The sequence below is a fragment of the Delphinapterus leucas genome, chromosome 7 (assembly GCF_059928025.1).
Source record: "Delphinapterus leucas isolate spDelLeu-1000000601 "Yukka" chromosome 7, BTC_Dleu_Yukka2, whole genome shotgun sequence".
Taxonomy (NCBI): Eukaryota; Metazoa; Chordata; class Mammalia; order Artiodactyla; family Monodontidae; genus Delphinapterus; species Delphinapterus leucas.
Window position 1 is genome coordinate 101,320,753 of NC_143135.1, and position 16,968 is coordinate 101,337,720.

The 16,968-nt window shown below is 39.2% G+C and overlaps 1 protein-coding gene across 1 annotated transcript in view; it reads right to left on the reverse strand.

The window, feature by feature from the left end:
* Window positions 1–16,968, reverse strand: part of CDON (cell adhesion associated, oncogene regulated) — a 102,481-nt gene that overhangs the window by 35,846 nt on the left and 49,667 nt on the right. The window contains exons 8-12 of the mRNA XM_022556225.2: window positions 12,397–12,750; window positions 7,700–7,989; window positions 5,917–6,091; window positions 3,674–3,802; window positions 127–330 (exon numbers count right to left, since the gene is read on the reverse strand). Of these exons, the coding sequence (XP_022411933.1) occupies window positions 127–330; window positions 3,674–3,802; window positions 5,917–6,091; window positions 7,700–7,989; window positions 12,397–12,750 (1,152 nt within the window). The remainder of the gene's footprint in view (window positions 1–126; window positions 331–3,673; window positions 3,803–5,916; window positions 6,092–7,699; window positions 7,990–12,396; window positions 12,751–16,968) is intronic.

The window sequence follows — 16,968 nt, forward strand, 5'->3', positions numbered from 1 at the left end:
TTTATTTTCAAATTTTTATACAATAAGCTCGCATTACTTTAACAATTAGAAGAATATGAGATTATTAAGAATTTGCATCTAAAGTCAGCACTGATAGTTTAAAAGAAAATGTTTGCATATCACTACCTGGCTCTAAACTACGCACTTCCACAGAAAGTTTGGAAGGAGGAATGTCTTCAGCTGCCACCAGCCAATCGCTAGTCCGCATCCGTTTATATTCGACCTTGAAGGCAGTGATTGGAGACCCCCCATTTGCCCGAGGAATCCAAGTGACATAGACGGACGTCTCTGATGCAGTGGAGATAGTGGGCCGATCAGGTGCCTCTGGGACTGGAAATGGAAACATTCATTTCAATAACCCGCGGCAGCAGAGACAAGAATGACTCAAATGGACTGCAAGGGATAAATCCCAAACATCATTGTCTAACGGCTCTTCACCCAACTTCTTTCCAGAGCTAACAGTATTATGACTACCCTCCTGTCCTCTGTTAAAAGCTAATGGGCAATGAAATCGCCAAATACAGCACAGAAGGAAGGAAGAGTGAAAAAATTTATATATATATATATATATATATATATATATTTTTTTTTTTTTTTGCGGCACACGGGCCTCTCCCACTGCGCCACCAGGGAAGCCCAAAAATGTATAAATTTGATAATTAGCTCTGAAACACTGAAAGTTAATGAGTATGATCATTATGACCATGCTGTCTTGGATTCCTGGCTAAAACAGTGAATACGTAATTATTACTTGGTGCTTCAAGTCTGACTGTGGTTAAAATTTACAGTAAATTTTCAAAATGATGTGTTACTTAAATGTTTTTCTTTACCCATCCAAGCTACAGAAAACATATTCAGCAAACGATCTACAGATTATTATATTAGCTATTACTATTGTAGCCTATCAATAATCAGTAATGTAGCTATTACTTTTGTAGGAATGCTACTCCAAAAAACAGACTGCAAAGAGTAAATAGGGATAAAACTTAACCAATAATATCAATACTAATAAAAATGGGAGGAGAGAAAGCAGGAAGGCAGGATGTGCAGTTAAGAGATAAGTGCTATCAGGAAACTGATAATCCACGTGATCATGCACATGACCTTGTAGAAAAAGGGGGTCAGAGTCCCCAAATGGGAAGGTTTCAATTCTGTGGCAGGTGGAAACCTCAGCAGTGAGTTCATCAGTCATCTAAACCGTGTCCCTAACACTTCTTGCTGACCAAGCAATCTTGTGGTTATAAGGGGCTTCCCATTTGGTTCCTAAAGGAAAGGATGCAGACAGAAACAATCTGGTCTGTATGACAGTTACATTAAACTGCCCATTTCAGTTTACATTAATCACCTGTGAATTTTGTAAGAGTGAGCTGGTTCTCAAGAGACCAACTATCCTTTGGCATGCTAACAATCAAGTTTCTAGAGCTAAAACAAGGAGGACCAACTCTGGGTCACGGTTACATTACTCTGGTGAATTACTCAGGGAGCCCTGTCTCTGTCCAGCCTGAGCCTGGCCTCAAGCAACACCCCTCTGTCTCAACACCTCTTCAATCTGACTACCAATACACAAGAACAAAATAATGTTGCATATGGTACCTGCATGGAGAAAACTGTGGCGTTTTAAAAATAAACTGCTTAATGGATAAAAAGAGGAAGATATTCAAAGCAGGCAACGTGGCATGATACTTACTGTATTCCTTGCAAGTTAGAAAGCAATGGAAACAGAATGAATAGAAGTGTTAGTGAATCTCTTTTTTTTTAATACCAGATAACCAAACAACTTCCTATGTTGATTCACGTGAGGTTAAAACTCATCAAAGAATACCACAGACCAAACAGAAAACGAAAGTTATTAGGGGAAAATCTCTACTGAGGAGAATATCATCAATACCTAAAAGAAATAGTGTGTGACTGTTAGGAGGTAGAAGAAAGAATACTGCTCTTGGCGTTCAAATATCTGGCTGTGAATAGCAGTTCCACCACTTTCTGGATGGTGCGTGATGATGATCTTTCTGGATGACCTTAGGCAAGCTGCATAACCTCCTTGAGAGCCTCAGTTTCCTGATTTGTAAAACAGTTATGCTACCTTCCTCACAGGGATGTTGTGAAGGTTAAATAAATCACTTCTTTATGGTTATCTCTGCTTGGATAACTCCAAACTCATGATTTCCAGAACAGAATCCACCATCTTCACCTAAAGATTCTTATTACCTATCTTGGTAAATGGTCCAAGTTGCCCAAGCCCGAGGCACCATATTTCTTCCTCTCATTCAGTGTAGATTCAACTCCCTTTATCTCTCACCTGTGTCCTCCTTCTCCACTCACACTGCCACTGTCTTTATTTCTAAGCCTCACCTGTTGCCACTCCTCCTGTCCCGTCTCTAAAATCCTTCAGGCTTCTTTATAGCTTCTGGGGAAAGACTAAATTTTTAAGTACATCATATACGGCACCCACCCACCTCCCCACTGTAACATCACTTCACACAGCAACCAGTCACGCTCAATAAAATCTCTGAATCTCTAAATGAAATAGAACATGTCCTTCATCTGTCTCTGCACAAGGAGGGGTCTCTGCCTAGAACTCCTTCTCCTATTTCTTCATCCAGTGGTAACATTCTTATCTTTGAGGCTTAGCTCAGGACGCCTCTCATCACCACTGGGCCTCCTTCATAGCAAGTGAGTGATTTAGATATTTCTCTTTTGACCTCACAACAACAAGGGTGGAATCAAAATCACCGTTATGGGTTAATTTGTCTGTCTTCCCTACTATATTGGTATTGGTTTAATTGTCTGGATCATCCACTATACTGTAAACTTCTCCAAGGGCAAGATTTATTTTATTTCTGCTGCTCCAGCATTTAGTACAATGTGTTAAGTCATAAGGTTTTTGTTCTTCCGATGTCAGTTTTATACCTATGAAGTTGACACTCCTATATCTGCTTAAGGAAGGGGAAAGGTTCCTCAGAAGTAAAAGGACTCAAGAAAAAGCAGTTCATGATACTGAAGATGCAGAGGTGCTCCAGAGGGGTGTTCAAATGTTGTGGCTTGCTTTTGTCTGAAACCAATGCATGGAAGACTATGAAAACAGGGAAGAGAAGCTTGAAAATTCTTAGAGCTCAGCAATAAAATGTTAAGCCTTCCCTAGATCACGAAAAGCACATTATGTTGTAACAGTAGAATTCATGTGTGATTAAGTACTAAAAAGAAGTCTTTTGAAAATTCTACTGCTACGGCATCTAAAAACCGTAAGATATAACAATAATGCTGAGTATGCCATGTAGTCCATTCAATTAAAAAAACTAAATCTTACTCTAGGTACCATCATACGTTTTGACAAATCATTTTTTTAAAAAAGGTCAGATGTTCAGAGTTCAAATGTAAATTTGCTTTCTTTGCCAGAGAGGAGACAGAAAAATTCCTTTTGTGAGTTATAAAAACTTAGTACCATAAGATTTTGAATTCGAGTTTAAATACAAACCATGGTACCGGGTTACCAAGATCTGAATATATAGGACATTTAAAAAATGGTTGAAATAGAACTTAAAAGAGCTGTATGGTAGTATATAATCTGAATAGTAAACAAACACCCTGTGCTACTCCACCCCCAAATAATCTGAAGCAGGTCAGTTACATCTGAAAACAAGCAAAATGAATAAATGAGGGGTCTTCTCTTTACCTCCACTGTGCCTGGAAGGATCTGTGAGTATCACTCCAAAGTTGTCTGCAGCCTCTGAAACAACAGGGTGCTTAGGGATGCCGACAGGTGGAGAGGAGACCTGAGTGTTTTTGGATGATGTTGTTTTCTCTAGAAAGATATAATCATGATATAATATAATATAAGCATCTATGTATAAATAAGAAAAGATACTATGAAACTCACCTGGCATATAGATATAAACATATAAACTTATCGTTACAGTGTCTAAAATTAAACCCTACATTGTAATGACTTAGCTAATACGAGGAATTAACTTTAAAAATTACTTTGGCTTTTTGTAGTGCCTATAACTAAAATGTGTCTTTCTTCACCAGGCTATAGCTTTAATTTACACAGAGATAAAATGACACAAGTGAAAAAGCCAAATGTCTAGAGTGAAGGTTTTCAAACTATTCACTCATTTTTCTTTTTACTGTACATATTTCTTAATTCTGACACATAAATTCATTATTTAAGAGCTTCTGTTAAGCTTCTTCACGAGAAAGCTGTCATGTTAAGTTTTAAAATTTCAAGAGGCAAAAAGTGAAATTGGGTGATTGTTTTCAAACTGAAATACATGCTTACTATTCAGTATTTGTAGGTCAGACTTTATAAACAACTAAGGACTAATTACGGAAGTTAACTCAAAATACATTTCAAATAAGAAATACTCATTATTTTTCAGGCCAGACTCACTAATTAGATGAAAGGGTCTTTTTCTTTTTCTTTTTTTTCGTTTTAATTAATTAATTTATTCTTTTTTGGCTCCACTGGTCTTTGTTGCTGGGCGCGGGCTTTCTCTAGTTGCGGCGAGCGGGGGCTACTCTTTGTTGCGGTGTGTAGTGGCTTCTCTTGTTGTGCAGCACAGGCTCTAGGTGCGCGGGCTTCAGTAGTTGTGGCACACGAGCTCAGTAGCTGTGGCGCACGGGCTTAGTTGCTCCGCGGCATGTGGGATCTTCCCGGACCAGGGCTTGAACCTGTGTCTCCTGCATTGGCAGGTGGATTCTTAACCACTGCACCAGCAGGGAAGTCCGAAAGGATCTTTTTCAAAAGCCAATAGACAATTTCTTCTCAATCATCAGAACTCATTTTTAATACTGTGCCACTCTAAGAATACTCCTCTCTCCAGTCCCCATCTCTGCTCACTGAAGTCTTTTTGTTCATTTATGGCCAACCTGCAATGGCATCTTTTCAATCAAGCTACCCTCACAAGCTACCCCACAGAAAGACTATCCTCTGCAATCTTCTCTGTAAGTCTTTCCTAGTCCTTGTCAGATCTGGTTTCTCTCCCTACTCCCTTGCCCTCCTCCAGTCTATCCTTACCCTACAGCCTGTATGTCCCATTGAAACACACAACAGATTGTGTCACAACTCCGCTCAAAACCCTCCAAAGCTTCTGGCTCACTCAGGTTCAAAGTCAGCGTCCTTGCAGGGTGGACAACGTACTTAGTGCTTTGGCCACTCTGCCAGTTCCCTGAGCGTTCTCCCCTCCCCACGTACTTTACTCCCATCACTATGGCCCCTCAGTGTTCCTAGGGCACACCAAGTACACCCACCCCAGGGCCTTTGCACATGCTATCCTCTCTACTGGGATGTTCTTGCCCTAGATACCCACATGGTTTTCACGCACCTCCTTTAAGTTCTGCTCTGCTGTCAACTACTCATTGAGGAGTTCTCTGGCCACCTGCTCAAATTGTGACAACTGCTATCTCATACACTTCCTATACTATACCCATCCCTTAATTTTTTTCTCTTGTTAACACTCACCACCTACTAATGTTCTTATAATGTATCTCTCCCAACTAGAATGGAAGCTCCATGAGGGCAAAGGAGTGTTGTCTATTTTGTTTATTGCCTGGCACAGAGAAGCCATTCAGTAAATATTAGCTGAACTGAAATTTTGCCTTGAGTTGGTATTTATGTATATATGTTACCTTTCTTAACAAAGTAGAAGCTCCATTAGGATGGATCTTGTCTTGATCATCTTCATTTTCCCTGCATCACCTACCCTACTGTCTTACCTATAACAAGCCCTCAAAAATATCTGTGAAATACTGGATGGAATAGAAGAATACAATCATCCAAACGTGGCTTCAAAAGTTACTATAAAAGGTTTATTTAGTAACTCTATAAACAAGAATCTCTACTAGCCCAAAAGACACTTATTATTAAAGTGACATCAAGACAGCCAACTCCTTCCACTTAAGGAAGATTTTATTCACCTTTGCTGGTTCGGAAGGTGAGCATGGCAGGCTGTCCTTCACCTGCTGCACTCCTTGCCACCATCAAAACTTCGTAGAGACTCGATGGCTCCAGTTCCGTTAAATGGAGTTCATTTTCACTTCCTGGGACTCGAACTGTGTGCCATCTTCCCACCACGCCAACACCATCTTCCAGCTACTCAAGGGAAAATAAGGCATTTTTTTAAAAAAACGAGATACAGGGCAGAAGAATCTTCCATTCCAACTGGATAAAAACTAGAAATCATTCAATTCCAGATGAATTTTGGGAAGTAATACACTATCAAAAGTGAAAGAGATGTAACACCTCTCCACATTAAGAAATAGGAGGAGCCCTATAGCAAGAACTTAGGGATTCTTACTGTGAAAAGATTCCTGCTCCATTAGCTGCCACTAACTTACGGCCTCAAGCAAGTTATTTGATCACCCAGTTTGTTTCCTTTTCTTATAATGGAAACAATGTTCCTTTCTTACTGGGCTAATGGGAGAATTAAATAAGTATACAATAACATGTATTAATGATAGTATATATTATGCATGATATATGATAAATCAAAATACATATTATGTATGTCTATATGTGTATAAATTATATAATTATTCATTATATATTTCCAACAGTCTTGCTTCATGTCTTGACACTGTTCAATGTGAGCTCGAGGAAACAGAAAGAGATCCAATCCGTTGGGTCTCGATTAATGGAACCAAGAGCCAACATTACTTGGGAAGTTTCACGTGGATAAGAATACAAGTGGAACTATCCACATGTAGAACCATCAGGTTACAAATGGTGAATAAACTGTCAAATATCACCATGTTAATTTTTCCAGATGTTAAAAATATTACTATAAGGGGAGGGGTGGAGTGGGAGGCTGGGGTTAGCAGATGTAAGCTTTTATATACAGGATGGATAAACAACAAGGTCCTACTGCATAGCACAGGGAACTATATCCAGTATCCTGTGATAAGCCGTAATGGAAAAGAATATGAAAAAAAGGATGTATCTATAGGTATAACTGAATCACTTTGCTGTACAGCAGTAATTAACACAACATTGTAAGTCAACTATACTTCAATAAAAAACTACCTAAAGAAAAAATATTACTGTTAAATGATGGATACCAAAATGTCTTGAACGTAGAAAATTATTTTAAATATGAGTGCATCTCCTCCCATTTCATTTACAGTCTCATTAAACAAAGAGGGGAGACTTTTTTTTCATTTTGCTTTAATAGAAGCCTGTGGATGAAAATCATCACCTGAAAAATCAACTGAGGCAATCAAGGTTCACCACAATAAATGAGCAAACAATGTAAGGTTTTAATACAATTAAGAAGAGAACTTGAAATGAAAACATTTGTCAGAGATTATAAGGGACAACTTTGTTCAAACAGTTGTTTCTAATAAGAAACTGCTTTTTTACTAAATAAACTGCATTCTGCCATCTCAGAGAGGGAAGGAATTACTTTTTAAAAATTGGTTTATAGAATTTTATACCCAAGGGGTTAAAATATTTGATTAAAAAGGTCTAGGAGCTACTGGGTTCTTAGAATCCCAATTTGAGGGGAAATTATTTGTACTTCATTCTTACTGCTTTTATAAGACTGGTAAATCCAGCGTGATTGCTGGCATTTCTCTCCCAAACTCATCATTCTGGGACACTCCTGTTTCCTGCCACTCCACAAATGTGAAAGATAATAAGCATGTGTTATACACAGGATGTGAAGGTGTGGGAAGGGAAAGATGATAAATGAGAAGACATTACCTTTCGATACTTCACAAAATAGGCATTGATGGGCAGCCCGCCATCCTTCCCCGCCCTCCAGACCAGGTTGTACGTATCTGGTGTGTGCGTCTGTGGGGGGCTCAGAATGATGGGGGCATCGGGGACAGAGGTACCACTAGCATTCTTCTCTGATGGTGACTCTGTAGCACTGGAATGTTCCTTCAGTGGAAATGAGCTCAACAGTCCAGCTTCTGAACCATCACTTTTATCATTCTGAGTGGGATCAGAAGGTGTGACTATTTCTGCTTTTGTATTTGTTTCAAAAGGAACTGCAGAGAAAGGGAGAAAGAAAAAGAGGAGATAGAAGAAATTCATTATTTCAGGGTCTCTCATACAGTGATCTAACACACTGTCAGCACAGTTTGAGCCCTAGAAGTTAAAGTAGGTAACATTTCAATTTATGATTCATGGAAACATCTAATCTCCAGTAGCCATCTCTTATTCATGAAGGAGCAAATTAATTGTCTGAAAAATCAGTTCTGTGACGCAGGAGTTTAGTAGCTGAAAGGACGCCATTCTTCCTTGCTCGACACCAGCATTCCCTCTTTTACAACAGCAAATTTGCTAGTGTAACCTCAGAAGATTTTAAGTTGGAGAACAACTTTAACTCTAGTTGGTAAACGAAACACAACGAGTAATGCATTCCCTTGGGAACAAAGTAAAATAAATAGTAAAGAAAAGGTCAAGAGTCAGGCTATTACCTACTGGGTAGCTAGTCTCCAAAGATATCTCAATATTCACACCCTTGAGCAGTCCCCTCCCACGCTGAATCCCAGCTGCCCTGTGACTCGTTTTTTTTTTTTTTTTTTTAAACATCTTTATTGGGGTATAATTGCTTTACAATGGTGTGTTAGTTTCTGCTTTATAACAAAGTGAATCAGTTATACATATACATATGTTCCCATATGTCTTCCCTCTTGCGTCTCCCTCCCTCCCAACTCTCCCTATCCCACCCCTCCAGGCTGTCACAAAGCACCGAGCTAATATCCCTGTGACTCGTTTTAACCGACGCCAGGCCCAAGAGAGGCTGCCCTCTTCCAGGCTTAAGCTTTAAGAAGGCCTGGCACCCCTACTATAGTGCTGCCACATACAGATAGATGCCCAAGCTAGCCGCGGAGAGGGGTGATGGGGGGGAAGGGAGAGGGGGAGAGGGGGAGAGAGGGAGAGGGAGGGGACATGGGTGAGTACGTATGGTGAGGAGAGAGCAATTTATGAAAACAAACTTCCAGCGCAATAAAACCCGAGGGTTGACAGCCTAGTTCCTCTAAAGCACTATTAATACTGGCAATGAAAAGTCTCCTACTTTTGTGGAGGAAGGGAGCTGAGGAAACAACGGCAGAGTTTCTTTTCCTCAATGAAGTCGGATTCCTGGTGAAAGGTGGGAGTGTATTAGGAGAACTACTGCAGTTTCACAGAGAACCGACCAAAAAACAGGACTAACAGTGGAAGGTCGGTTCTCTGGTTCTCTGTTTGTTTAAAAGAGAGAAAAGGTGTCCCAGAAGCATCCTCCATCAAAGAAAACAAGAAGCTAGTGGGAAAATAATATAGAAGAAAACTAATTAAGTTCACTGAGACAGCTTCCAAATATTGCTCCTGGAACAGTCGTGTTTATCTAGTGAGTCAGAACGTGGGCTGGATGTGAAGGGTGTGGTGGAGAGCCTGTTAATGAAGAGATGGACTCTAGCAAGTAGAGGCAATTAGCTGTGGCTTAGGGCAGTGGACAAGGGCCTTTTTATCATTAGTGTTTCATGGATCCTCTGGGCAGGTCACCACCGGGAAGTGGTATTTGGCTGTAGGACAGTTTGAATACCACATGTCTCAGTTTATACAGAGGCACGAGAAAAAATGTTATGCTACAGCCTGTGTCTACTGCAAAAGTATCAAAATTCCACTTGTGTTCAGACTTTTCCATAACTTTTATCAAAAAGGGGATTCAATTAATTTTCTTCTACTATTCCGGATAACAGAATTTGAGCACTCACAGATACTAGATACAATTCATAAGGCCTTCACAGTACTTTCCAAAGGTTCTTCACATACATGATCTCAAGTTGTCTTCAAAATAACTCTGTGAAATGGTCAGGAGAGACATCTAGCATTTTTTAAGGTAGAATGTTTTTTGAATTGGAAAACAGATTGATAAAACTCTGGCTTTCTAAGTACTATAACTATGGTAATGTCTATGAATTAATGACTCTGAGTTGAAACCAGTTCAACAGGGAACGGAACCAGATCTGCCAAAGTTGTTCCCACTGTGACCACTCAAACCAGCAACCCCACCCTAAACTATTTAGGACCCCAGGCCAACTCCCATTATAGTTTTGAAAAGTTACAACTCACTCTACAAATATTTGTACATCCAGGACCTCAAAAACCCAAGGTCTCTGGAAAGAAAAAAAGGTGGGGGAGAGAGTCAACTTGCTTACCCCCCCCCACCTTCATAACAAATAAAGGAAAGGCTGCCAGCATGCTAGAATTTAATAATAAGCTCAGATTCCCATGGGAAGAAGTGGGTTGTTATGTGCTGTTCTGAGCTTTAATAGACTCAGCTAGACTTCAGTAATTACTATAGAGCATGTAAAAGAAGCAACGAAGGACCACTCAGGTAGGATGTAGCTCATGGGGTTACTATACATAAAAAATGGTATTTATCAAGACATAAAATCCTGGGAGTGAGGGGGATCTTAAAGATCTAGAAAGATCGAATCTAAACAAGTTATGTATCTTCTAAGGGCTTCAGATTTCTCATATTTAAAGTGAGGGGCTTCCCTGGTGGCACAGTGGTTGAGAATCTGTCTGCCAATGCAGGGGACACGGGTTCAAGCCCTGGGAAGGGGAAGATCCCACATGCCACAGAGCAACTAAGCCCGTGAGCCACAACTACTGAGCCTGTGTGTCTGGAGCCTGTGCCCCGCAACAAGAGAGGCTGCGACAGTGAAAGGCCACGCACTGCAATGAAGAGTGGCCCCCGCTTGCCGCAACTAGAGAAAGCCCTCGCACAGAAACGAAGACCCAACACAGCCAAATAAATAAATAATAAATAAATAAAAATTTTAAAATAAATAAATAAAGTGAGGCAGTTAGACAACTAGATACTTACCCAGCTCCATCAGCTATGACTGTGATGTCTATGGCTCCCTTTACCCTTTATTTACATAAAATAATCACTTCAGGGGGGTCCAGTGGTTAAGAATCTGCCCTCCAATGCAGGGGACGCCGCAGGTTCGATCCCTGTTTGGGGAACTAAGATCCCACATGGCGCGGGGCACCTGAGCATGCGTGCCACACCTGCTGAGCCCACGCATTCTGGAGCCTGCACACCACAAATAGAGAGCAGCCTACATGCGGCAAAGAAGAGCCCGCGTGCCACAACGAAAGATCCCGCAGGCCGCAACTAAGACCCGACACAGCCAAATAAATAAATAAATTTTAAAAAATAAAAAATTTAAAAGAAAATCGTTTCAGCCAAACGATACCCAAGCAGTGCCTGCATGACAGCTGTCCTACGGCTAACAATATTGAGCAGAGCCACTCCTATTTTTGCTTAGCAGGACAGATATATAAACACACACACGTACACATCCATATACACATCCATATGTGTGTATAAATTTATGCAACACTTAACTACCTTCTTTATTTAAGGATTATTAAGGTCTACTAGTATCAGTAACTATTTCTTCTTCCCTAAACACTACTAGAAGGGATAATTATAATTTAATAATAATTAGATAGTAATAATTGTAACTTAATACGTAGTATTTATTGAAGGCATTCTACTTCCAGACATCATTCTAAGCACTTTACAGGTACAGACTCCTTGAATCCTCACACCAGCCCTATGAGTAGGGCACCCTCACCAATGCCCCCGATATAAGATTTGGATGTGGATTAAGTCAAATTTGAATTAATTTGAATAATACTGATATTCTATATACCAGTACTCCAAATTAAGTCATCATCACCCAAAATCAGTAAAATACAAAGAATATTAGGGCTTCCCTGGTGGCGCAGTGGTTGAGAGTCCGCCTGCTGATGCAGGGGACACGGGTTCGTGCCCCAGTCCCGGAAGATCCCACATGCCGCGGAGCGACTGGGCCCGTGAGCCATGGCCGCTGGGCCTGTGCATCCGGAGCCTGCGCTCCGCAACGGGAGAGGCCACAACAGTGAGAGGCCTGCGTACCACAAAAAAAAAAAAAAAGTATATTATATTATACACCCTATTAGAACAATAACTTTGAATACGCTTGAGGCAAATATACAGATGGGTGTTGTTTGACAGTACACAGGACTCAACATTCCCAATAAAAGCCAACTCTTTAGACTGAATACTATCCTTACTAAGGGCCCACCTGAAAATATTTGCAACGATATTTTCAGCTTAGAAAACCAAAAGTATTAATGCCCCAAAGAGGTCATACCTTGGGCTTGCTCCCAAATGAAAGTGTCCTATAGAACAACTACAAGCTTAACAAACCCACCAGAAGTGGAGACCAAAGTTCATCTGGTTCGCATAAGGCCAAATACCAAAAAATGCAATTCTACATTTCACTGTTGTTGGTAAATAAATATATATTTAGAGGTTGCTAGACTCATTGAAATCTACTTCAAATCACTTTATCCCCTACTGTCAAAGGAAACCATTCACCTGGGAAAAGATACTAATGACAACTCACCAACGGTGAGGACGGCTTCCGACTGTGTGGTGCCGTGTGCGTTTGCAGCTTCGCAGGTATACTTCCCAGCGTGTTCCCGAGCAACAGCCTGAATATATAGAGAGCTTGAGCCAGCCTGGGACATGATGAAGTACACAGGCTCCAGGTCAGAACCCCCAGGTCTTGATAAGTGTGGTTTTCGGGATTTAGATCTAAGAACTTGAGACAAATGGCTGGTTATCAGTCCATGCCTGTCGTACCAACGAATGGCTGGAACCGGCACCCCGGTGGCATTGCAGGAGAAAGTCATGGAGCCTCCAGAGGCCACCTCTGCACTTGCTGGTGCCGTAATTATAACAGGCTTGAGTCCACTGTCTGTTAAAAAAAAGTAATTCACATAAATTAAGAACATTATAGTATCTACAATGCAAAATAATTTCATCCTATTACGTAAATGTTGTGTCGTGCGCAAGTAGCTGTCTTAGAAACATCTCTTATATGTGTGTTTCTAAACCGTGTTTTACATGCAGAACAGTGTGGTGAACATGTGCATTCACTGAAGTAACAGTGCTTGCAATGTCGTTAGCAAGTAGTAATGATAATAGTCATGATTAGAACAAAGATATCTCCTTCCTTGTTAGTTTGCTTCTCAACTTTCACCAAGTAAAGCAGTCAATCAAAAGTAGAATTTTTCATCGTGTGGGCTCCTAGACATTTCCCACATAGGTTGCCTGTCCTTCAGAAAGAAAGGAATGTATATAAAGGAATCCACAGAGAGTTTTCCAGTTTGCATCCTCAGCGCATCTGACCACTGTAAATCCAGAACACGTGAGGCCAAAACCTCAGACTTTAACATGAAAAAGGTGTAAAGAAGTATAAAACTAAATAATAGTCCTTCAAAAAGACAGTCAATTCCAGGGCGCAAAAATCTGATCCCAAAAATCCTGGGAGAAAAACCTGTTCTGAATTACGGTTGACAAACATATTTCTGACCAAAAACACGAACAAATTTTTGTTTCTAAACAAGTGGCACCAACTCTTTCCTTCTGGTCTCAGGTATTTTTTTTGGTGGGGGGCGGTATTTTTAAGGGATCTCACAATGGAATATCGATTACAAATGACATTTTCTCCAGCACATCTTTCTCCTTTTCCAGTCCTACTTCCTGTGTTTGACGAAGTCTATCAACAATGATCAGATTTCTGAATTTTTACTAATCTAAGAAGTGTAAAATGCTTTCATGGGTCGTAACCTGCATTTCCCTCAGTACTAATGAGGTTGACTATCTTTTCACATATTTATCTGCCACTCATTTTTCCTCCTCTGTCAAGTGCATTTTGTCCATTTTTCTATCGGATCCTTTATCCTTTTTGTAATGGTGGTTCTGAATTCTTTGTAAGTACTAGGTACTGCTCTTTTGCTAGTTACATATGTTACTAGTATCTTCTCTCAGTTTATTGCTTTGCTTTTCATTTTTAATGGTATCTTTAAAAAATAAGGATGCTTTAATTTTAATGTAGTCATACCAATCTTTTCTTAAAAATTAGCCTAAAATGTCTTGTTGAAAAGTTTTACCCAGATCATATAGATATTCTTCTATATTTTCTTCAAAAACTTTGCCATTTTGCCTTTCATATATAGGTCTTTAATCCACTGGAAATTTGTCTTTGTGTACAATGTGAGTTAGAGATTTAATTTCTTCTCCATTTTGATAACCAATTATCCTACATCAGCTCTTGAAATGGATATCCTCCCCTTGGTGATCTGCAATGCCACCTAAGTCAAATCCTTAGTGCAAATCCTTGTTGGTGGTCTCTGTCTTGTTCCAACAGTCTATTTGTCTGTTCCTGCACCAATAATACAACACTGTCTTAATTACTATAGATTTTTGTGTATATTCTAATATCTGGTAAAGCAAGGTCCCCACTTTCTTGTTCTTCTTCTTTTAGAGTGTCTTTTAAATTACTTTTTCTGTCTGTTGCTAATTGTAATGGTTAATTTTCTGTGTCAACTTGACTGGGCTAAGGGATGCCCAGATAACTAGCTGTGTTTGTGAGCGTGTTTCCAGAAGAAATTAGCATCTGAATTGGTAAACCGAGTATAGCAGATGGCCCTCTCAATGTGGGTGGGCACCATGCAATCCGTTGAGGGCCTCAGTAGAACAAAAATGCAGAGGAAGGGCGAATTCTCTCTGTGAGCTGAGCCATCTTTCTTCTGCCCTAGGACACTGGACATCAGTGCTCCTGGACCTCTGGCTTTTGGACTTAGGTTGAGACTTATACCATCACTCCTCCTCCCACAGCTCAATTGCATCATTGGCTTCCCTCCTTCTCCAGTATGTAGATGGCAGACTTGTCCTCCATAACTGTGTGAGCCAGTTTCTATAATAAATCTCCTCCTATGTGTATATTATAGATCCTCTTGTGTTTTGTTTCTCTAGAGAAACCTGGCTAATACACTCGTACATAGAAAGGCAACATTCTTGTTTATTGGTCTTTATCCAGCCACCTTGCTAAAAGCTTTTATTATTTCTAACAATTTGCCAACAAACTATTGAGGATTCTCTATATTCACAACCATAGCAGCTGTGAATGAATAACGACTGAGTTTTCTTTCTCTCTTACCCTTACATCTTTCATTTCTTTTTCTTGTCATTCTGTACTGATGAGAATCTCCACTATGATGACAACTCAAAGAGATTTTAAAGGGAATGCTTAAACATTTCACCATTAAAAGTAATGCTTCCTGTGAGTTTTTGTTAGATACTCTTTATCAAGTTAAGAAAGTTCCTTCTATTTCTGTTTTCCTAAAAGTGTCTATCATAGATACTGAATTATGTCAGATGTTTTTTTGTTTCTATGGAGATAATCATATTGTTTTTCTCCTTTATTCACTAAATAGGATGAATAATACTTTAAATTTTCTGATTGATTACTGGAATAACTCCTTAGTTAAACTTTATCTTTACTGATCCTATTTTATCTTCATTTTCTATTTAATTGATTTCTGCCCATATCTTTATTATCTCCTTTCTTCTGTTTTCTTTAAATCTATTCTCTTATTTTATGTAGTTCACTAATTTTCAGTTTTACTAGCTTTCTTTTATAAGCATTTAAGGCTATAAATTCTATGTTCCTTTTTCCTATATCCCACACAATTTGACACTCATTATCATTGAAAGAATTTTAAATTTCCATTATGATTTTTGACCCAGCTATTGAGAAATATAATTCTAAGTTTCCAAATACATGCCATTTAAAAATTATTTTTTGTTATTAACATCTAAATTAATTGCACCAAGTTCAGAGAATTGGTCTCTATCATCCTGATTCTTTGAAATTTGAAATATTTATAACTCTCAGACAAAAGATTAATTTCCCTAATATATAAAGAACTCCTATAAATAAGAAAAAAGACCAACAACCTAATTTAAAATGGGCAAAAGACAATGAACAGGCAATACACAGGAAAGCAAATTCAAATGGCTCATAAACACATGATGAGATGCCCAACTTCATTCATAATAATAAAAAATATATAGATCAAAAGGCGCTTTTTTTTTTTTTTTGCGGTACACGGGCCTCTCACTGCTGTGGCCTCTCCTGTTGCAGAGCACAGGCTCAGTGGCTATGGCTCATGGGCCCAGCCGCTCCGTGGCATGTGGGATCTTCCCAGACCGGGGCACGAACCCGTGTTCCCTGCATTGGCGGGTGGACTCTCAACCACTGCACCACCAGGGAAGCCCAAAAGGTACTTTTTAAAAAACCTATCAGACTGGCAAAGACTAAACAGAAATTTTGACACCACCACACCTTGGTGAGGATATGTGGAAACATTGCTAGTGGGAGTGTAAACTAGTAACTATTTTGGAGAGCAGTGATATCTATCAAAATTACCAAGACATACATGCTTTTATTCAACAAGTTCATTTCTAGGAATTTATGTTAGAGATATTCACACATGTGCAAAATAATCTATGTAGAAGGACATCCATTGTAGACTTCTTGTAATAGTGAAGGATTAGAAACAGCCATCAATGAGGTACTAGTCAAATCATCACAACTATACAACGGAAGACTAAGCAGCCATTTTTAAAAAGAAATGAAAATACTCTTTAATGTACCATATGAGAAGATGTCCAAGATACGTGTGAAGTGAAAAGTTCAAGGTAATTTTTAAGGTAAAATTCAAGGAAAAATTTTTAAGGAAAACTTCAAGGTAATTTATATGAATACTACCACCATTTACGTTCAAAAAAAAAAAACAGACATTGTTATTAAATGCACACAAGCTCACATGTTATATGTAATTGATTATATACACGCATACAAGGATATTCAAGAAAATGATAAAACTAATTAGTTCTAAAGAGAAATCTGGCTGGCTGGGGAACATGAGTGAGACTTTTACCATGTGCTTTTCAAAATTATGCCTTTTCAAAACTATGCAGTATCTGTTGAAAAAATATTATAAAAAAAATTTTTAAATGAGCGTGATTAAATAAGGTTGCTTCTTCATGGAAATGCCTACCTGCAACTAGAAAGGAACATGGAAAATGAACACTGCTCTGTTATGGTGATAGGATTATTTCCTTT